This window comes from Sarcophilus harrisii, chromosome 1, assembly GCF_902635505.1.
Source record: "Sarcophilus harrisii chromosome 1, mSarHar1.11, whole genome shotgun sequence".
NCBI lineage: Eukaryota > Metazoa > Chordata > Mammalia > Dasyuromorphia > Dasyuridae > Sarcophilus > Sarcophilus harrisii.
The window spans coordinates 497,988,301-498,010,398 of NC_045426.1; the positions used below are offsets into that span (position 1 = coordinate 497,988,301).

General features: G+C 40.5%; 1 protein-coding gene across 4 annotated transcripts; it reads left to right on the forward strand.

The window, feature by feature from the left end:
- Positions 1-9,672: 9,672 nt before the first annotated feature.
- TGIF1 (TGFB induced factor homeobox 1) lies at positions 9,673-18,968 on the forward strand. Of its 4 annotated transcripts, none has more exons than XM_031946596.1 (4): positions 9,673-9,889; positions 10,592-10,978; positions 17,015-17,241; positions 17,874-18,967. In XM_031946596.1, the coding sequence occupies exons 2-4, from the start codon at positions 10,963-10,965 to the stop codon at positions 18,447-18,449; spliced, it is 819 nt and encodes a 272-aa protein (XP_031802456.1). In that variant the 5' UTR covers positions 9,673-9,889; positions 10,592-10,962; the 3' UTR covers positions 18,450-18,967. The 4 variants fall into 4 exon arrangements, with proteins under 4 accessions (XP_031802456.1, XP_003760079.1, XP_031802455.1 ...); XM_003760031.4 differs by lacking the exon at positions 9,673-9,889 and adding an exon at positions 9,902-10,054; XM_031946595.1 differs by lacking the exon at positions 9,673-9,889 and having other exon boundaries at positions 10,508-10,978.
- The last annotated feature ends 3,130 nt before the right edge of the window (positions 18,969-22,098 follow it).

Consider the following 22,098-nt stretch of genomic DNA (forward strand, 5'->3'; position numbering starts at 1 on the left):
GTAGATAAGAATAGGACTGGCTTTTCCCTCAAAACATTTATTTTGAACTTTAACACCTAAAAGGGAACATTTCCATACACACAAAAAGAGATTTTGTATAAAATCACGTATCTCCATGTCATATCACTTGCTTAAAAACTGTCATACTATATTATAGTTTATGGAACTGAAGATTTAAAGAAGATAATGAAGACATAACTTTTTTCTCAAGCATCTTACATTTTTTGAGGTGTCAGGTCCTTTTTATTTTATTTTACTTAGCATTTTATATATCTAATTGGGAAGAGTGAAAGAAAAGACTTCAAGTCTGGATAATTGGAAAGCTAGAATGGAGAACTTAGGAGAAGGTTAAACAGGTTTTAGGGAGAAGACATTCACTTTGAGGAATAATGTTTGAGTTTGGACAGGAAATCATCTAGCAGACAAAGATATAGATAGAATTGGAGTTCTGGGGAGTTCTAGTAGAAAGATTTGGTAGTACTCTTTTATGTTAAGTAAAATCTGGGGGGAACTGTATTTTGACATTATTCTTGTAGGGAGGGTTTGGTCTTTTTGTAAGGTGGGAAGTCCACTCATTCTAATCAGCACCTTCTCCATAACTTCTAGTTATATCAAATTGCCTGGGGTACCTAAGAGGGTAAGTGACTAGCTGAAAAGTCACAGTATGTATCAGAGGAAAATATTAAATCTAGGTCATTCTGAGTCCAAAGCAAGCACTCTATTCACTTATGCTATGGCTTCCTCTCAATAAGTAGAAAATGGGTCGTATAAATTTAATATAAAGGCGTTACTTTAATATTTCAAAATTTTGGAGAAGCTAGATAGTGCAGTAGATAGAGCACCAGCTCAGAGTCAGGAGGACTTGAGTTCAAATGCAGTCTCGGACATTTAACACTTATTAGCCGTGTGATCTTGGACAAATCATTTAAACCCAATTGCCTCTGGGAAAAAGCAACAACCACCACCAAAAAAATAAAATAAAATAAAATAAAACCTTCAAATTTTCTTTGATTTCATCCAATATATACTTCCTCCAGAAATGTCCATCACATGTCCTCTGGACTTAATGGGTGGTTTTCATGAGATATTATGGTCCAAAAACAATTATCACCTTAGAGCAGCAGGCCTCCCCAGATTTAGCTAGCTTGTCCTTGGAAAGCATTTTTCTTACTTATAATCAAAACCCTTTTTTTAGTTTGGTAGGAACCCTAAGTTTTTCTGACCACAGCTGGAACTAAAGTAGGGAAATCATTAGTCAGAAAGATTTTCTCATAGGAGAGAAATTTGCCCCAATGCAGGAAATTTATAGGGTCTTTGACAATGTGTATTCTCTTCTAAGGAAAAAGGGCAGTACTTGGGGCAGGGGGAGAAGGGGCAGTAAAGAAGGTGGGGGAGATGGCAGGGTATAGGGGAGAGACTTGAGAAAAGATTATTTTCACTTGGAAGAAAAAGTAGTTAGAAAAACATGACATCTTAACAGGATCTTGAAGGATGGATAGGAATTAGAAAAGTGGAACTAAAGGAAAGGAAGTCGCTTGAAGAAGTTAAAAGCCAAGAGAAATTCAGAGGTTAAAAAAAAAAAAAAAAAAAAGAACTAAAAGAACTAGAATGGTATAGTTTAATCCACAGGAAGAGAGTTTCAAGAATGTGGTAGTGGGCAACAGGGCTGAATGCTTCAAAGAAATAAAGGAAATGCAATTAGAAAGTTACTGGTGACTTTCCAGAGCTCAGCTTTAGTAGAACAAAAGGGGTGGAAGCCAAACTGCAAAGTTAAGCAGTAGATGATGGTGAATTAAGTGAGTTTAAAAACTACTAGATTTGAAGTTTGGATTTCCTCTCAGCTACTCATTGTCTATGCTACCTGGGCAAATCATTTCATTTCTATGGACTTCAGTCTCCTTATCTGTAAAATGAAGAGATTGGTTTAAATAATTTCTAAGGTCCTTCATGATTAAAATTTTATGATGTGTGATATAGCCATGCAATTCAAGAAAGATTGGCTCTACTTCTCAACTTCTTTTGAGTTCTAGTTAAAATCCCAAAGCCTTTCCTGATCTGGCTTTATGCTAGTGACATTCTCTGTTGGTTGTCTTCAGTTTATTCTGTATATGTCTTATTTGCACACTGTTGTTTGCATGGTATTTTCTCAAGAGCAGGGTCTCTTGTTTTTGGTTAACTTTCTATCCCCAGGGCTTAGCACTATGCCTGACACAAAGTGATTGTTGAACTGTGCATACTCTTTCATTTCTCTACTGAACCTCTACTCCCAAAGAGGTCATAAAAAAGGGGAAAGGACCCACATGTGTAAAAATGTTTGTAGCAGTTCTTTTTACAGTGACAAGGAACTAGAAACTGAGAAGATGTCCATCAGTTGGAGAATGGCTGGATAAGTTATGGTATATGAATGTTATGGAATACTATTGTTCTGTAAGAAATGACCAGCAGGATGATCAGAAAGGCCTGGAGAGACTTACACGAACTGATGCTGAGTAAAATGAGCAGGACCAGATTATTGTACATGGCAACGAAGATTATACAATGATTGATTCTAATGCACGTGGCTCTCTTCAACAGCGAGGTGATTTGGCTCCAATAGTCTTGTGATAAAGAGAGCCATCTGCACCCAGAGGGAAAACTGTGGGAACTGAATGTGGATCACAACATATTTTTATTGTTGTTTGCTTGCATTTTGTTTTCTTTATTATTTTCCCCTTTTTGATCTGACTTTTCTCATGCAGCATGGTAATTATGGAAATATATATAGAAGACTTGCTCATGTTTAACATATATTGAATTATTTGCTGTCTAGGGGAGGAGGTGGAAGGAAGGGAGAAAGAAAAAATTTGGAACACAAGGTTTTGTAAGGGTGAATGTTGAAAACTATGGGTAAGATTTGAAGACAAAAAGCTTTAAAAAAGTACTTGTTGACTTGATACTGTACTTCCCCCTCATACCTAACAGTCTCTGTAATAATAATATTAAAGAACTGTAATTTGTCTTACAAGTCATCTTACTTGATCTTCACAATAACCCTGTAAGATTAGGTATTATAACATCTGCTAGATAAGGACAATGGGATTAATTAAATAACTTGAACAGCTAACAAAGGATGCAGAATTCAAATTCAGGCCCTCATGGCTCCAAGCCCAATATTCCATCTAGCATGTGACCACCTTCCTATGAAAATCCTAGATCAGGAATTCTTGACCATTTTTTGGTGTCAAGGTGAAGCCAGAATATAAATGTATAACATAAAATATATAAGATTACAAACAAAATCAATTATTTTTAAAAAGCAAAATATTTTAAAAGATAAATTCACTTATACCAAGAATCCCTAATCTAGATAATTCCTAAAATCTCTTTCAGTTTTAACATCTTGGCAAAAAAAAAAAAAAAAAAATTTGGAGAGTGGAAGAGTTTAAAATTCTCTTTCCACCCCCTCCCTTTAAAAAGTTTAAATTATAATCAGTACTCTTAATGGCAAATTGGTGGGGTTTGGGGGGTTTTTTGTTTGTTTTTTTGGTGTTTCAAATCTCTGGTGTCTAGCACACAGTAGGCTTAATTAAAAAAAAAAACTTATGGGTGACTTGTGTTATTTGTCTCATAATAACAAAGCTTCTCAGATGTCAAGTGTAAGCAAATAATTATCCATAGCACTTGCTCATCTGGAATCATTACTTAAAATAGAGTCAAACTAACTAAAATAGGCCACCATTTTGGGAGAGGTAACCACCTCCTTGAGGTAGTCTTTCACTTTGAACCTCTCCCCCATCATGCCTACCCTAAAATTTGTGATGCTAGATTGGGGTGCAAAAAATCCTGGGTACTGCTCTGATTCCAGAATAGTCTTTAAGAACCAAGAACTAATGATGGTGAAAAACATATATTAAGTGTATACTATATGCTAAGGCTATAGAAAAAGTGAGATAATAACTAACTGAATAGAAGGCAAAGGTACTGAATAGAGGAATAGAAATCAAAATCAGATGATCTAAAATAGGGAAACCCTTTACTATAGTCAGGTCCTTATCAGGTTATAACAAATGAGAGGAAATCAGCTCAAAAAGAGAAAATGGTCATAATTCACTACTTATTATTATATAAACTTCCTGAAAGCTATTCCTTAGTAGGGAAGAGATATGATAATTGGACTAAGAAGATTTTAATGATTTAACTAAAATTTATTTTCCTCAATTATCATTTAGTTTTTTCTCCCCAGGTGAAAAAACAAAAAGCCCCTATAACAAATATGTATGATTAAACAAGACAAATTCACGAATCAACCATGTCCAAAAATGTCCCTCATTCTATATGTTAATCCATCACCTTTTTGGAAGGTGGATAGCATTCTTCATCATTAGACCATTGGATTTACAGGTGATCATTTTGTTGATCAGAACTCTTAAGTCTTCACAATAGTGTTGTTATAGAAAAAATTCTTCACCTGGTTAGACTCATTTCATTCTGCATTAGTTCCTTCAAGTCTTTTCAGGTTTCTCTGAAACCAGCTCATCATCTCTTACAGCCTAATAGTGTTCTATTACATTCATATATAATAATTTGTTAAATGTTTTCCTAATAGATGAGGATCCCTTTAATTTCCACAACAGGAACTAACAAATACTTTTTGTATGTATATAGGACCTTTCCATCTTTATTTCATCTCTTTAAATTACAGGCCTAATTTAGTCAAAAGGTATGCACAATTTAGTAATTTTGGGGGTCCAGTTCCAAATTGCTTTCCAGAATGGCTGCATCAATTCACAGTTCTACCACTAGAGCAATAATGTATCTACTTTCTTGCAGCCCCTCCAACATGTCACTCCCTATTTTTGTCATCTTTTCTAATGTGATAAGTATGAAGTAGAAATTTCAAAATTGCTTTAAAGTTCTCTAATTATGACTAATTTGGAGCATTTTTTCATATTGCTAGATATATCCTGGATTTCCTTTGGGAAGATATAAAAAAAGAAAAGCTGGAAGAGAGGGTAGGTAACAGTAATCAAATGTTCAGGGAGCAAGTATATTTTTTCTGGTAGCCAGGAGTATTAAAGAGCAATTATCCTTTGGTACTATTTACAATTTCAGATTATGTTTAAATTTATAGAATTTTAGAGCTACAGAAATCTTTTTTACTTTAAAGAGATTATCCTCTCTTTTTGTTTTAGATTTGTAAGCATTTCTAAATATTGTTTGGATAAGACATTTCCCCAAAAACACTCAAATTAGTTCTCTTTGAAGAGAAAGAAATCTGTCCTCAGAAGATGCAGTCCCTGAATTATCAATTGTTAACAGAAAGTAAGGATGTATCTTTTAACTATGACAATATGATACTACTAATGACTGTTATATTTGACTAGAGTGTTGTCTGAGATAATTTATGTATTGTGTATACTGCTTGTTCTCTTAGTCATTGTGTATATTATTCTCTTTGGTTTTCTTCACTGCTTCACTTCATAAAGGTTCCCATGCTTCATGTCATTGCTCAATACTGCAGTGAAAAATCCCGGCACATTCACACACAATCACATCAGCTCTCAATCAATTGCACTATTTTTACAATTATGAGTTGATGTTGATCAGTTCCTTGAGTAGTAGATCTAATAGAAACAGAATCCTACATATATCACTAGGGGGAGTGGTGAAATGTGCTAGATTTAAGGAGTCAGGAGGACTTGAGTTTGAATTCTACCTCCTATGCTTATTATCTTTGTAACCCAGGCCTAATTTCTTTATCCCTAAAATATTGATAATAATAGCATCTACCTCACAAGGTTGTAGATGTTATCAAATGAAATAACTTAGGTAATGCACTTTAAAAGCCTTAGGCTAATATATTAGCTATTATTATAATCTCTGAGTCAAGGGGTCTGAACATTTATTAGCAAGACTTGCATAATTCCAAATTGCTTTCCCAAAAGCCAATTCCATAACATTAAAGGTAAGGAAACTGAGGCTGGGTGATTTGCCTAAGGTGACCATTTGAAGTACCTGACTAAAACTCCACTCTTGACTTCAATCTAGTCCATTATTCCAAATAACAATGTGCTCCTCTCTCACGGTTAATTAGGACCCTCAGAATTCAAATTAGGCCTTTGGGTTATGAAATGGACCTGCTCTAAGAATTGTAACTTTGTCCAACTCAGGTCTACTCTATTCCCAACACCCCACATTTCACTTTTAGCTCTCTTTATTCAGGCCACAGCTATCAGAGAATAACAACTTTGATCTCAATTTAATTCAATTCAATTCAACAAGAAGTCTCACATGAGACTAAACTAAAGGCAGGCAGGCCGGAACAGAATCTATTGAAAGACTGTGAGAAGGGATGACTCTAATTTCAAAGAACTGAGGACGAGGTGGTTTCAATTATTCTGCATCTCTTCTGAGGAAATAAATATGCTGTCTCTCTCCATGCTCCACATAGCCTCTCAAGCATCCCTCATCTGTCTTCTCTCCACACTCAGAAAAAGCTGAAAAGGACTTATAAACGGTTGAGATGTAATAACATTACTTAATACATTATCATATTCCAAATATGTCTCTAGATCCCAGGGGGAAGAGAAGATGTGATCATTGGAAGAAGCAACATTTAAAAACCTACTAATAGAGGGAGGGGTAGATAGGGGAATGGATATTTTTAAAAAGTGATTTTGATGATGAGTAACAAATATTATTTAGTACAAGAAGTGGAAAGACGATTCTGATAGTGCTAAGGAATAGTTTTATTAAGCAAATTCATCTCTACTCTCTTTTACCCATCTGTGTTCTCTGGTTCTCCCTCCTCTTTAAACAACCCTGATAATGTAATGATTTCCTAGTGTCCCTTTGGTCCAGTCCCCTCGGAGGTAGATTTCTGTAAGAACTTCCAAAGATGCTGGGCGTCATTCCAGATCACAGAATCACAGGAGTGACTGTAACTGGGACTTTGGTGGCCATCTTGTTCAATTCACCATTTTACGAGTTGTGTTGGAATACTTTTCTAACTTGGAATTCTAAAAAAAGAAAATTACTTTAATAATTCTTCAGTAGAGTTTTCCTAGGTCTTTCACTCTTTCTGAAAGACTCTCATAGTGGCCCACCTATGCCTATTTCTTCTTATGTGCCCTAATAAATTTGCCTCTCTAATATTTTCAGTTATTAAAAGACGGAACAGAGAGCACTGCAGTAACTCAGCTTTAAACAACTGTTTCTTTTCTTGGCCTTGAGGCAGCATGAGTAGATAAGTAGAAATACATGTGCCTGGGGAAAAAAGAAATGATGGTAAGAACACAGTATATTAAGCATTTAGCAACCGCTTCCCCCAACACTCTCCTACACCAGTCCAATTTTTAAATAACATCTCTAAAACTACTTATTGGGAAAAGCAGCATCGTTCGGGCGTCCTTAAGAAGCCACGTAACATTCAGAAGTAACCTATTAGGTAAGTCACCACAGTTTTCCACACACTTAGCTATTCTATTCTCCCCCAACATCCCTCCGAGGATGCCCAACAAAATTCTAAATTCCAGTTATTTGGTGTCCCCACTTTCGTTTGACTTAACTTTTCTCTCCCGTGGGTCCAGTTTCATTTACCTGAGGCAACTCCTACAGGTACACTAACCAACCAATTCTGTCCCAGGGTTAGGCTCCCCTGTTCTGAGCACACAGCTCTTGGGGCTGTAGGATTTGAGGAAAGGGAACAGACACAGATCAGCTTGGGCTTGGGCAGCAAGGCCTACCCCGTTTCCCTCGATTTAATTATCAACTAGACTTGATTACCTAAAGGGGTGTGTGTGTGTGTGTGTGTGTGTGTGCGCGCAGCCTCACCGCAGTACAATGGTTAAGAGTGGGTTGAAACGTCCCCCTCCTATTCCCACCCTTTAGCAAAGGTTAAGCACGAAAGCCTGACTTTTTTTTTTTTTTTTCCACCTTAGCTTAGAGGAGTTCTTTCGCCGCCTCCTCCCCTACACACGCTACGCAGGTACAGCCTTTCGGGGTTTGTCGACGCTTCCAAGCTTGGGCAGATCTAGAAACTCGGTTCTCCTTTCCCAGCAGCTCCTGGAGGAGGAGAACCAGCTATTTAAAAAAATCCGAAAGAGTCAGAAAGAAAGGTAGCCGGGCGAAGATAACGAGAAGCACCCCGCGGCTGAAGAGGAAAGCCTTGTTCGCGGGAGCCTCTTCCGTCGCCGGGCTGGGAGGGTCCGGAGAGGGTTAGAGGAGGCCCAAGGGCTGTTCTGTTTGGGAACTTCGAAAGCCGCCCAGGGCAGCCCGAGCCGCTTTCGAAGTTACCAAACAAAACATCTCCTCAGTAACCACCGCACCAGCCCAGGCCTCCCTGCCATTCAGACTGTTGAGTCAGTCTGTCTGGCGGGGCAGGGCCTCGCGTCACTGCTCCCTGCCCGCCTCCTCCTCCTTTCTCTTTCTTCCCTCCACCCCCCCTCCTCCTCAGCCCTTCCCCATGCGCCCTGCGCTCCCAGCCGGATATGAGCCACCAATCCCAGCAACAAACAACCCTTTAAATTCAATAAAAGAGAACACCACTCGCCGAGCCCCGCGGAAAGCGCCGGGGACCGGTTCGCTTGCGTTGTCCCGCGGCCCGCCCCCGCCTAGCTTCCCGCCCCACATCTGTCCCTCATCCAAGCTCCCACAGCTGTTTTATCTCTAGCCAGGGCCGTGCAAGGAGCTCCACTACATCAAGAGTTACAATGTAACGTCCACGTTAGGTTGGGGGGGAGGGGGGTCTGTCTGTTTTTTTTTTTTTTAAGACCATGATTTTCCTTTGCGGGAAAGGAGGGGAAAAAAAAAAGGTCTCCGATTTCTTAATAGTAAATCTTTGCTTGTTTCGTTTAAAATCTCTTACTCGGAAAAGCCACCCTTGATTTTTGAACTGTTCTCCCCGCATCCCCGAGTCTCTCCCTTTGCCTAGGGGGCGAGCGCCGTCTTTACTTGCCAAACCTTTATAAAGCAGAGGCGCCGGAGGCTTGAGACTTGGGGGGGCTCGCGGGAGACTCCCACGGGCTTCGCCTCATTTCCACAGAGCGTGCGTAGCCAGCGTCCTAGCGGGCCTGGCCCCAAACAAAAACGCCCCGGTGCCCGCGACCGGAGGCGGGCCCGCACGGCTTCTGCCTCGGCGGAGCGGCGCATTCGCGTATTTGTTTTTTAAGTAATGGGGAAAGTATGAGTATGACATGTGACGGGCCCGCTTTAGAGAAAAAGCGGAACATACGCACACGCTGTATGTTAGGGAAAACTCGGTCCCGAGGAAGGGGGCAGGGAGAAAAGAGTGGGTGGGCGCGCGTTTCTGGAAATCGGCAAAAACAGCATCTGGGATTTAAAAGGGCAATTTCATCAAGGACCTCCTGTCGGAGTCCTCATAACTCTCAACCAAAATAAACTCGCAGGAACATGTGTTTACTTAATGGCTAGTTTCTGTTTGAAATACCGGGAGAGGAGGGGGGCACCCAGGCAGGGCTGCAAGTCCTAAAAGCAGGAACTGTTTACCGAACCAGATGAGCGGCCGCGGTGTTTTCGCCCGTTTCCCATAAAGGCAGCAGGGGCGGGGGGGGGAGGGGGGGGAGCGGGTGCTGGCGAAAGGGGGAGGGGGAAGAGTCAGCGCCTCCGCTGCCGCGGCAGCTAGCTACTGCGGCCGAGCGGAATCAGGACAGGCGGAGCGCGCGCGCGCGCACAAACATACACACGCAGAGACGTTTAAAGAGCATGTGGGCATGACAGAGTGTCTGTCTCCGGCGTGCTCGGGATTTCGAAACCGCCTCGCAATCCTTGTCCCGGGGCAGCAGCCCCGGAGCACGGAGGGAGGCGATCGCCGAGTGGCGCGGGGGGCTCCTCTCAGCTACTTCCCCAAAGTCGTGCGGTCGTGGAGGAGCAGCGCTGATGGAGAGGAAAAGTACGAACGGCCAGAGCCCCGGACGGGGGTAGAGGGGAGAAGCGGATTCGGAAGCAGGGCTCTCCCCCGGCGGCGTACTTTCCCTTCTCTCCTCCCACCCCCACCCATTCACAGCCAGCCTAGCGTAGAGCTCGGTCCGCTGCCACGGCGAGAGCAAAGTTAAAGGTAGCTGTCAAAAAAAAAAAAAAGTCTTTTCCTCCTACGGGAGGAAAGAGGAGGGGGCATCCTTTAAAAAAACACTCTTCCAGTTTAATGATCAAACGGGAGCCTGCTTAAGGAAGAAAGGCCGAAAAGAAAAAAAAAGTGGGGGAGGGCTCCTCTGCCGACTGGCTGCTCGGTCACCATTGCCACGGTGCCAGTGATGCGGGTCCCTGGGACTGAACAAGCGGGGAAGGGTTTGGTTTCTTTTCTTTCCTCCCCTCCCCTTTTACTCCTGTGCCCTCCCCCCTTCCCCTCCCCCTCTTTTCTCTTGTATCTATCTGTCAGAGTGACAGCAGCTGGGGAGGAGGGAAGAGGCTGCTAGTGCTGGGGCGGTCGGGGCTGCTGCTCTCGCTTACTCTCACTTACTCATTGCTGGAAGGTGCGGGTGTGTGTGTGGGGGGAGTGGAGAGTAAAGGGGGGGGTGAGCTATTGAGGGGGAGAAGTTGGGGGTGGAGGAAGGACCTCCTGTACCTTCTCCCCTTTCCTTTCTCACTCTGACAGGCTGGGGCTTAAGGCGCTGTGGAGCACCGAAGCGGGAGGGAAAGAACAAAGGACGAAAGTGGGGAGGGGAAACCGGATTGGGAAGGGGACGAGCCCCCGACCCGACTTCTAGGGATCAGAGAAGCCCAAAGTGTCAGTTGAATCCCCTCCAACTCCGAAGCGCCTGGGACTGTAGCGCCTGGTGTAGCCCTAACGGCCGGAGCAAACCCCCCCCCACCACCTTCTGCAAGTTACGGGGGAGACTGTTCTGAAGGAGGCAGAAGGAAAAAAAAGGAAAAAAGAAAGAAAGAAATCCCACCCCTGGCTCTCCTTGTCTTCCTCGGGCATCGAGAAATAGAATTATTTCCGTCTGGTGGAAGTAGAAATCAAGAATGAAAACTAAGAAAGGTAAGTGTAGCGTGCGTCCGTCTCCCTGTGTGATTGTGTGAATGTGTTTGTATCCCCATCCAACTGTGTGGTTCACCTTTTTTTTTGGGGGGGGGGGGACGTGTTTGGACAGTTAGGGCTGTGTGAACCAGTAATAAACTGCCTGGACGTTTATGTTACTTCATTTTCTCCCCTAAAAGTGCCCCCCACTACCCCCACCACTCCTACCCCATCCCAGGACTACTGGGTCCTTTTTTTTTCTTTGTTGAGGTCCGGTCTACAATGGCAGTTGGTTGATGTTTCACTTCTAGACACAACATGAGGGGCTGTTGTTTAGAGACTGGTTTCTCCATGCTGCTGGCACGTTGTCAAGAAGCACGCTCAACTGCCTTGTTTGTGCTCCTCAAAGTTTCATTGTCTGCTCCACCACCCTCATGCTTTTTTGAAAACATGAGCAGCTTTCCTTAACCCCTCCACTCGCGACCCCCTTCCTCCCCTCAGCTTTTCCGAGGCAAACTTGCCTCCATTCCTTCACCCGTGATAGATTTTTATTTCCTAACTTTCAAAACGGGAAGCTCCAGCCTAACAAAGTCGTCTCTGTTTGGAGTGGGAGCACCCTGGATGGCAGGATCCACTGAGTCTTTGTTTGAAACTTGAAGATCTCACTCTGAGGTTGGGTTTGGGCTAATTCTCCCTACTTCTCTCCGCATTGAAATGTGGTCTTTCTTTTTATGATAATACTAACTTCTGTATTACCACAGACTATATATACTCGCTACCACACCATTGAAATGTAATTTTGGGGGGTCATTATGCTAACTTCTGAATACTATATACTAACTTCCTCCACTCATTGAAATGTGAATTCTTTTTGTAATTATGTTCACTTTGTATTTTACATCCTGTATATAACTTTCTCTCCCAACCCCCTCCAAAAAAAAATCATCACAAACTATTCCTGACATGAAAAGTTGGACTTCAAAAAATTACCAATGGGGGAGAAGAGAGACACAATTTTAAAGGGTTAAATTTGAGACAGCAAGACTTTCTTTCAAAGTCAAAAAAAAAAAAAAAAAACGGCCCCCTTTCTTTTTAAATAATGTTTTCGACTGCTGAGTCTTTCATTTTGACAGACAAGTCTGCTTGGAAGTGCCCGAGTTAGGGTCTGTGACTTTCTATAAAAGCGCCCTGGAAGTTTTTAAAAACTGAAACTTGGCATCAACCTGTCTTTAGAAAACACCCAACTTTTAAGACGTTGGTGGGGGGGAAAGTTAAGTGGTTGCCCCTCAGGTCCTGGAAGAACGCAAAAAAAAAAGGTTTGGCTCTCGGCTTGCTGAAGCTAAGAGTTGAATTTTCAGTTGTGATTTATGTGAGGGGGTTCAAAACATAAGTTAATCGGGTCCTGAAGCAATGTTCCAAAGCGAGGTGGGAAGCCGCCTACTGCGCATGCTCACTAACTTCCTCGAGGGACGGCTTTTTTTTTTTAAACTCCACATTCTTTCAGACTGGTAATGCCCGGAGAGGGTTTGGGGCAACTTCCCTCCCCCACCCCTACCCCACCCCCCCTGGGGCCGCTGCGCGTTGTATACGTTATGAAATAGAATTTTGCTGGGATGGAACTCCCCGAGATGGGAGGTTCTTCCTACCGAACCTCCGGCCCAAGGGTTCTGTTAGTTTGATTCAAAGACTTGGAAAACCTTTGGTGAAGGGGGCCTCCCCTCCCCCCCCTTCCAAACTTGACCCCCCCTGAAGCTTGGTGCGAATTTAACGTCCGAGATTAGGTTAAAATCGATTTGTCTCCTCAGGCCCCCTCCCCCCTCCGGGTTACGGCCTTCATGAGGTGGTTCATTGAATTCATTGATTGGTGATAAGGCGGCCGTTTCCCCACGCACGCTCTGGGAATGGCGTCCGAGACGGTTCCCAAAGTGAAAAGCCCCCCCCCCCCCTCGGCGGACTTGTAGGGCTTCGTAGTTTCAGTTCGGGCAGTTGGGCTTTTTCGGTGGAAGTGACTACAGTTAGGGGCTGACTCTTGGCCCCTCCCTCCCTTCCCCCGCTTTTTTTTTTTTTTTTTGGTTCCTTTAAAAGACCCCTTGGTGTTCCCTTCCTCTCCCGGACTAGATTTCCGCCTTCTGCCCGTCCCATTGTTCGGGCTGTGCCTCGGGGCAGGGGCTGTCGAAATACCCAACTCGGCTGGAAACTTGTCACTCCCTCCCCGCGTCTTCTCCCTGCCCCGCATCCCCCTCCGGTCCCCGCATTCTTCCGGGTCCCTCCCCCTCCCCCTCTCGGCTTCTAATAAAGCCCTGAGTGTGTGAAAATGCTGATATGATTAGCGCGAGTGTTTAGTAATCAGTCTTGTGAGCCAAGTTCTGGTTATTCAGCGCTGAAATCATGCAAACCGCCAAAGGTGACACGCTGGAGGGGGGAGCGCGGAGACCGTAGCGAGGAGGTCGCTGGTTCGGAGCCCGTGGGGGAGATGACGCTCGGCGGTCGCTGTCGGGACAAAGGTTTTTTTTGTAGCGTTGTCGCGTTGTGTTTTCCACGCTCTGGCCGGCTGATTGCATGTGCGGGGCTGTCTGAGTGTTTCAGTTCTTCGTATCTTTCCTGGTTTCTTGTAATCAGAAATTCTTTTGAATTCTCTTTTAGGTTGCGGTCAATTTTACTGCTTTGGGGGATGATTAAAGTTCAGGCGATGGAACTCGGGAACAAAAGCTAGATTGCTCGCTTCCCTCCCTCTCAAGTGCCCCTCCCTTCTCTTCCTCCTCTTCTCATCCCGCCTCCCTTTTTCCCTTTGTAAAACTACCTTTGAAGGATAAAACTGCTCTCAGATTCTGTGTTTAAGGGAAGATTTAAGGCGCTCTGGCGTGGGCCAACTGTTGCCTGTGACTGGGTCTGCGGTGGTTTTAATAAAAAGTTACCTGTCAAATATTTTTAAAGCTCAAATAAGAGTAACTTGGACTAAACAGCGGAGAACTGGAGAATTATAAATTCACTTGCAAATTAGAACTGAACTTTTGCAGGCTGTTAACAAAAGTATCTTTTTTAAATGGTTAAAAAAGACCGCACAGGTAGATAAATGGTCGGATTAGGAAAATTCTAGTACTTCTGATCCTTGTTGCCTTTTGACTTTTATGTTCTTGCTTGAGAGATTCTGTTGTTTGGACCAACCAAGCCCAGTTCAGTTTGGATGACTCAAGAGTTTAGATTCCCATTGTATCTCCAGAGAGACCATCTTAACAGGAAACTTTTCCTATCCAAACTTTTGCTTAATTAAATGACTGGTTAACCTTTTCTCCCCTTTAGCTGTATCACTATCATATCTAGATTATTTTGCCTTTAACTCCTTTAGTTTTACTTCAACTGAGAAGTCTTTTAATTTTTTTCATTTGGTATCATCCTACTGATCTTGAGAGTCTTCAGCAGTTTAGGATCTGGCCTCTTTGGGCCCCCCCCTTGTCAAATACTTAGTTAGTAACAAGTCCTTCTGACCCTTGGAGAATAAGGAAGTGGGGAGAGTCAAAGCAATCTGTTCCTTTGTACTAAGTATCATGACCTATGAATTCATATTTGGGAAACAAGTCATCTCTGGGAAACTTTCAAATCTGTTATAAAAGGAAATGACTAACAAAGAAAAATAAAATGAAATAGATCTGAGCCATAATCAATAGGCATGGTTTCAATGAAAACAGTCTTGACAGCAGCAAACGTGGTTATGCTGCATTGAACATATCAGCTGGTGTATGTAGTCAGGGAACTCCAGTCTCAACTTCCTGTTACTGAAGCTTTTGTGCACATATTGGAAATTTTTGTTAAGTTCAGAGGCCTGTCATTCATTTATTTAAATGAACCCGGGATAGAGGAAAGTCTTTCAGGGCAGTTTGGTGTTGCTTTACTGAAACTTGCTTTTGTGTCAGTGTCACTAACCTATTGGGAAGGGATCAAGCTTCTTGTCAAACTGAGTGAGATCAAAGGGCAAGCTTTTTTCCCCTTGCCCTTTGTTATGACCAAGTTACAGTTAGGAACCAACTGCTCTAAAAAGCAGATTTTCACACTTCATGGCTGGTTTCTTTAAGAAAAAGGCAATAATAGTGATAAGCTCCAAAGACTGCCTTTTCAAATTTGGAGGTGTTTAAAGCAATTGCTTTATTCACATTTTTTTATTTGCTGAGAGACTTTGTAAATCTAAAAATTGCTGATTGTCAGTGCTGAATACTTAGTATAGTTTTTTCCTCATTAATGTGAAATTTGTATGTAGCCTGAATGAGGGAACTTGCTTTATAATTCCTATCCATTTTTTAAAACGAACGTATACTTCCCCAAAGTTTGTTTTCCTAAAGTTTGAATTCCTAGCTATTTAATAAAAAGTCTGTAACTTGGATACACCTCTGAAGAGCAACTTAGCTAAATTCTACTCTTAAGGGTCCTAGAGTATAACATAGTTATGGAGCTTTAATAACTGTTAGCTTAACTTTGAGCCTCTGCTAAAACGTATGTATTTGCATAATCACAGTTCTTTTTCTTTGTTAGAGCTTTCATTATTTTGACTGTCTTCTAAGATCTCTGGCTCTTCCCTGGAAACCATTTTTCCTTTTCTCTTCTCTACACCTCCTGCCCCCTGCAGTCCAAATCTAAATATGTGTGTCAAAGTAAAGCAGTGGTCAATTAACTGAGAAAGCCATTAAGTGGAATCTCATAAACAAATCTTTTTTTAAAATAGTGAGTAGCTTTCTTGTTTTATTATGCTAAAATATTTAATTATATTCATCTGTGGGGGGAAAAACAAGTTGACTAACTTTGAGAAGAACTATGTCCTTATTATCCAATTGTAAAAGATTTTCATTTGGTCCTGTGTTTTTTGAATAGAGAGTAGTTTTCCTCTTTCAGACTGGGATAAAATTAACAACTATAGTAATCAGGAGAAACGTTCAAATGGTAGGGATGAAGTAGTTTAAAGAAAATGATTGTAGAGGAGAAAAGGCTATGTTCCTAAATAGAAATGCCACCTAATGAATTGTTTTAATTGAAGCCAGCTCTGTCTGTGGTTTGGATTTTACAGTGGTGTATGAATTCCCAAAATTGCTGTTGGGATTAAAGTATTTAAAACCAAAGTTGGTTTTTCTTTAGGAATTACAATGTTTAGTTTACATTGTTCTAGAACAACTTCAGATTGAACATGGTGGCCAAATAAAAATATTTGATGGTGTTTGTTTAATGTATAGGATCTACTAGCTCCTAATTCTGCTTTGCCGTGATTAATTGTTTCTGACTGCCAGAGGTGGAGTGGGAAGGAGGAGGAAGTGTTTTAAAAAATATTTTCAGGAACCAAAAATGTGTATTGAAACCAGTTCTCATTAGCTAATCACACTTAGAAGATGATGATGTTAAATTGACATAGCGATTAACTTTATGTGAATATATGGCAAGGGAACAATAAAATTTCTCTTAGAATAAAATTGAAATGCTTTGCCTTATTTGGATAGATAGATATATATACATACATTAATTTTTTTAATCTTCACTCTGAAGCACCAATAGAATATTTAGGGATGACTCACTATCATTTAAAACTGATGCAATCAAAGGGAATGAGAGTAATGTGCTAGTATTTTTAAATGTATTTCAGAACACCTTTTAGATTTATACTCCACCCTCTCAACTGACCTCACACACCCTCCTTATTTAAGTATCCTTTAAAAAAAAAAAAAAAAAAAGTTGTTAGCCACATACCGTTATAGTGCTCTTCCTGTGCAACATGTGGCATGATATTTACTTTAGATGCAATTTGTCTGGACTGCCACAGCAGATGAAAGGTTTTTCTGGGCACCAGTTAAAAGGAATGTGTGAAGTAAAATCTTCATAGGAAGAAGGTTTCTGGTATTGATGGCCTGTTAATCAGTGGGAGGAGGACTATCCTTAGTTCACTTGACTACTCCTATCATCTTAGGCAGCACAGCCTCTTCTGGTGGCTGACAGGAAAAAACACCATCAAAACTTTGCTGCAGTGGATCTTGTTGAACTGAATTGGACTACTCTTGAGTTTTGACTTCTGTGTTTTCATAGGTGTTGTTCCAGTGTCTGGCAGTGAGACTGAGGATGATGACAATATGGATATTCCTCTGGACCTTTCCTCATCAGCAGGCTCAGGCAAGCGGAGAAGACGGGGTAATCTGCCCAAAGAATCTGTACAAATTCTTCGAGACTGGCTCTATGAACATCGGTTCAACGCTTATCCTTCAGAGCAAGAAAAAGCTTTATTATCCCAGCAAACACACCTATCCACACTACAGGTAAAGACCTCACTGAGAATTAAATGTATTGAAATACTTAATCTTTTCAAAGGCATTTTATGAAAAATTCCTTTGTGATGAGGAATATATACATATGATGTGTGTGTACGTAGTTTTTTTCCTGTCCTCTCCTCTTTAAAATTAGCAGTTTTATAGTGTTGAAAGGTAATCTGATTATTAAGATTAACTGATGTGTCTATCATAAGAGAATACTACTTTAATACAGCAAATATGAAAAGGGAGGTTAAACCTTCCTCTATTGCCCAGGAAACTGGTTTGATATTTAAACAGGGACAGATTTCAGTGAGGTAATTCATGTTGTGTCTGTTGACATAGTCATTTGAACAGGGAAAAATCAGTAACTGTGGGAGGAGTGGCTCTTTTCATAGAGGAAAGACTTTCCTGTTGTTTATTAACCTAAATGCAGGAACAATAGGTAATAGGTTAATATACAGGAGAGTTAAAAGGTAAACTTCTTTCTTTAAAAAACATGTTCAGACAATCCAGCAACTTTTCTGGGAGAATCACTCTTTGCTAGGATCTGCTCAATTAAAACAATTTTAAAATCTAAATGGACCTTTTCATACCTTCTTTAAAAAAATTTTTTTTTAAAGTATTGTTATATTTCCCAGGTCTGCAATTGGTTCATCAATGCACGCCGCAGGCTTCTCCCTGACATGCTGAGAAAAGATGGCAAGGATCCAAATCACTACACTATTTCCCGCCGAGGGGCCAAGATTTCTGAAGCTAACTCTATGGAGTCTGCCATGGGCATCAAAAACTTCATTCCAGCTTTAGAGGAGAGCTCATTTCATGCTTGTACAACTGGACCAAACCAGAGCTTAGGAAGGCCGCTCTCTCCTAAACCCCCTTCCCCAGGATCGATTTTGGCCCGGCCCTCCGTGATTTGCCATACCACAGTGACTGCATTGAAAGATGCCCCTTTCCATCTGTGCCCGTCAGTCAGTGTCGGACAGAACACGGATATGCAGCAGATAGCATCCAACGGTTTCACAGACACCTCTCTCCTGTACTCAGAGGACACGGGTAAATCTGGACCAAGTGCAAATACCCAGAGTGGGCTTTTCAACACTCCCCCCCCAACCCCACCAGACCTCAACCAAGATTTTAGTGGATTTCAGCTCCTAGTGGATGTTGCCCTCAAAAGGGCAGCTGAGATGGAGCTTCAGGCAAAACTGATGGCCTAATCGTTTTTTCAAGCAGCAGGATTCTCAGAAAATGTTTGTTATGGTTCCCTGAGTGAAGTCAAAAGACTAATGACTGCATTATTTTATATATGTTTTTTTATTAATATTTGCACAAAGGATTGCTGAAATGAAGCTTCCTGTTACTGAGATGTCTTCAATGGAATATAGTCATTCCAAGAACTGTAAACTTTAAAGCTACTGTAGAAACAAAGGGTTTTCTTTTTTTTAAATGTTTCTTGGTAGATTATTCATAATGTGAGATGTTTCCCAAGATCATGTGATTTTTTTTTTTTTTCTTATTCCCACCTTCTCCCTTTATTTTTGTTGGTATTTCTTTCAGACTGTGCAATACTTAGTAAAGCTATAGTCTTCTTCTCATTCCCATGTGGAACAGGATGCTGACATACTGTCTACTAAAGAAATTTTCAATTTTTTTAAGCAAGTATGAACCTAGTTGATTGGTGTTGCCTTTTTTCATGATGTAATAAAATATTTTCTTTAAAAGTGATGCACTGCAGAGTATTTTGTTGAGGAGGCACTTCCTAACAATAAATAGGAATTTGGATATAATTGAAAGATAAAGAGTATCACATGTAAACAGGAATAGGGAAATGTAGTTTTATCATTTTTCACTTTATCATTTTTTTATCATTTTTTCACTGGGACCACACCAGGGTACATAAACAAGATATATGCTATTTATTATTGATAGGGATGAGTCTTGGCTTAAAACCTTTTCTGCTGAAAATTAATCATTTTTTAACCTTTATCATCCTAACTAGTTTCCTTAATACTCTACCATTCAATACTAGTCTGGTGCTCAACAATGAACCTTTTTAAACAACAAATCGTACTGAGAATCCTTTTAATAAGAATATCCTCTATCAACCAAGTTGTGACTTTGGCTATGAGTTCACAAGCTAACCTCTCTCTCTGTCTTTTTCTGCCTGCCTCTTGTGATTTAAAATATATTATACTTATCAATTAGTACATTTAAATACAATGTTTCCAGGTGAACTTGGTACAAAACTAGAATTCATAAAAAGATGAACTAAAAATACATTAAAAGTGTTTCTTAAGGCAATAAAAGAAACACTGAGATTCTACCTACATTAGGATCTATCTTAACCATCTTCAAAGGTTAAAATTACCATACATTGTTACATTGCCATCAGTTTTGTGATGGGAAACTTAGAACAGCTAAAGTGAATCTTAGGGTGCCTTTTTCACGTAATATTCATCACCAAAACCCCATTCTTCATCGTTCCAAATAATAGGGAGTTGTTTGGTCATATAAGTGACAACGTCCCTCCCATTTCTAGCATGGATTCTAGGTAAATTAACCTAGGGTAGAAGGATGGATTTCAGGAGATCTGTAAACTTGGATGTTGGGGGGGGAAAAGGGGTGGGGAAAGAAGGAAGGGAGGAAAATTACATATTTATTTTGACTAACCTTGATTCTGGATCAGTTTTGAAGCCAAGGCACTAATGAGTAAGCCCTAAAGAATCTTAGGGAATTGGTAAGTACTCATTTCTGTCAGAACAAAGTGAAGTTTACCTTTGGAAACTAGCCAAAAAGTAAAAAAACAATGCTCAGAAACTGGAGTTTGAGGAACAGTAAGGACATTTTTGATGGTGGGTAACTGGTTGTTAAGCTAATTAACAAGAGGATGTGGCTGAGCTTTGAGCTAAAGTGAACTAAAATTGAAATACCCAATAGTGCTTTTTGGGCTAAGCTTAGAATGCCAGGTCTAAAATCTAAAAATGTAACATGTGCTTTGTGGCTGAAGGGGAAACAATGATTTGTGATAGCTGTTATTGGGCCCATGAGGGAAGTTTAGAGTAGATTAATATTTCAATAAAATTGAACAAATTTTAACTTAATGGTGCAATTTTTAAAAAATCTAACTTTTAGTGTTTTCTTTTTTCAGTTTGAAGTTTGCTTCCTCCTTCCCCCTTCCCCTCCCACCGAGAAGGCAAGCAATATATCAGTTATACATGTGAAATCATGTAAAACATTTCCAATTAGCTATTATTTCTCCAGAAAAACCTTAGAAAAATATGAAAATTATGCTTCAATTTGCACTCAAGTTCATTAGTTCTCTCTCTGGAGATAGAATTTTTTCATTATGAGTTCTTTGGAATTATTTCCATCACTGTATTGATTATTATAAATTGCTGTGCTTGACAATGATGTGGTTCTCACTTCTCGCTTCACTTTGTAATAGTTCATATAGGTCTTGCTATGTTTTTCTGAAACCATCTCCCTCATCATTTCCCACAACACAATAGTGCTCCATCACAATCATATGTCATGTATGTTCAGTCTGGACAACCTCAGAAAGGTATTTTGATGGACTCCAAGTTGGGTAAAGCTTGCTCAGATCATGTAAGAAGACTTAGGTAATTTTTAACAACAGCATCAAAAGTGAGGCCCTTAGCTTTTACCAAGTCTCCAGAAGACAACTTGGCATTCTCCAACCAGGTCAAGATTGTTTTCATCTTTTCCTTTCTTAAAAAGCAGGCTTTTCCAGATCAGAAGGATCCAAATCTATAAAACCTCTGATAACATTCACATTTTGGCATCCTTTCTGATAGTAATTGTAAAATTTCTTAGTTAAATACTAGTGTATTATCTTTACATTTTGTCATTCAGTTACCAAACAGAAAGTTTTTAGAGAGTTTTAAGTATTTTTTTTTTTTAGTTCCCTTGTTAGCTTCATCCATTAAGCAGGATTGAAACAAAATTGTAGAATTTTGTTGTCCAGTTCAAATACTATTCCTGAAAATAGATTTAAGTGAATCTGTACAAAACTAACATATTATTACATTAGTTACCTTTTCCTTTCCAGATGGTAGTAAATCTGCACCATCTGGAATAGCACTTTTAAAAAACTGTTCAAAATTCTCTGTTTTATGTCATTATCTGGTTTCACTTGTTTCAGCTGATCTCTTCTTGTAAATCTAGTATTTAAATGAACATGATAAGAAGTTACATTGCTGCATTTTCAGAGCTTTTACAGTAATAGAAATGACAGAATATTAGAGCTAAAAGAGGCCTCGTAGAAGTACAATGCTCAGTGCCATATAACTACTAAGTGGGGGCAGACCTAGGCCTAGGAAGCAACCCCTTTAAAAGCCAGTAGTATCCTTTAGACTATTTTGCCCCATGGCTTTCCTTTTCCAAGTAGTTCTAGGATTTTTCTTCCAGGCCACAAAACTGTCATCGTCCACACTCCATTTCAATTTGGCAAAGGCTGTTTCTATAGGAGGCTTTCGAGATCTGATATACAGTATGCTAGTTTTCTAAATTTTGTGTGGCTGCATATTTAGTGAGTGAAATAATCTTGGAATCAACCAATACCAAGAAATCAGTTTTATAGTTTTATGAAGTAAGCCTTCACTTAATACTTATGCTGCTTTCAATGCGTTTCATCTCCCACTCTAACTTAGAATATTCTGACTCTGGGATCTTGTGTTATTGGTTAGGTCTTACTCCTTTACATCTTGAAACTGGCTATTTTAGAATATTATTGTCCCCCAAGCTAGAGTTTTTCTCGTGTTTTAACCCTTCCTTTCCCCCTATGTCAAACTGAGTTAATTTACTTATCTATTAACTAGTCCTAGAGGTATTTCAACCAGGTTTATG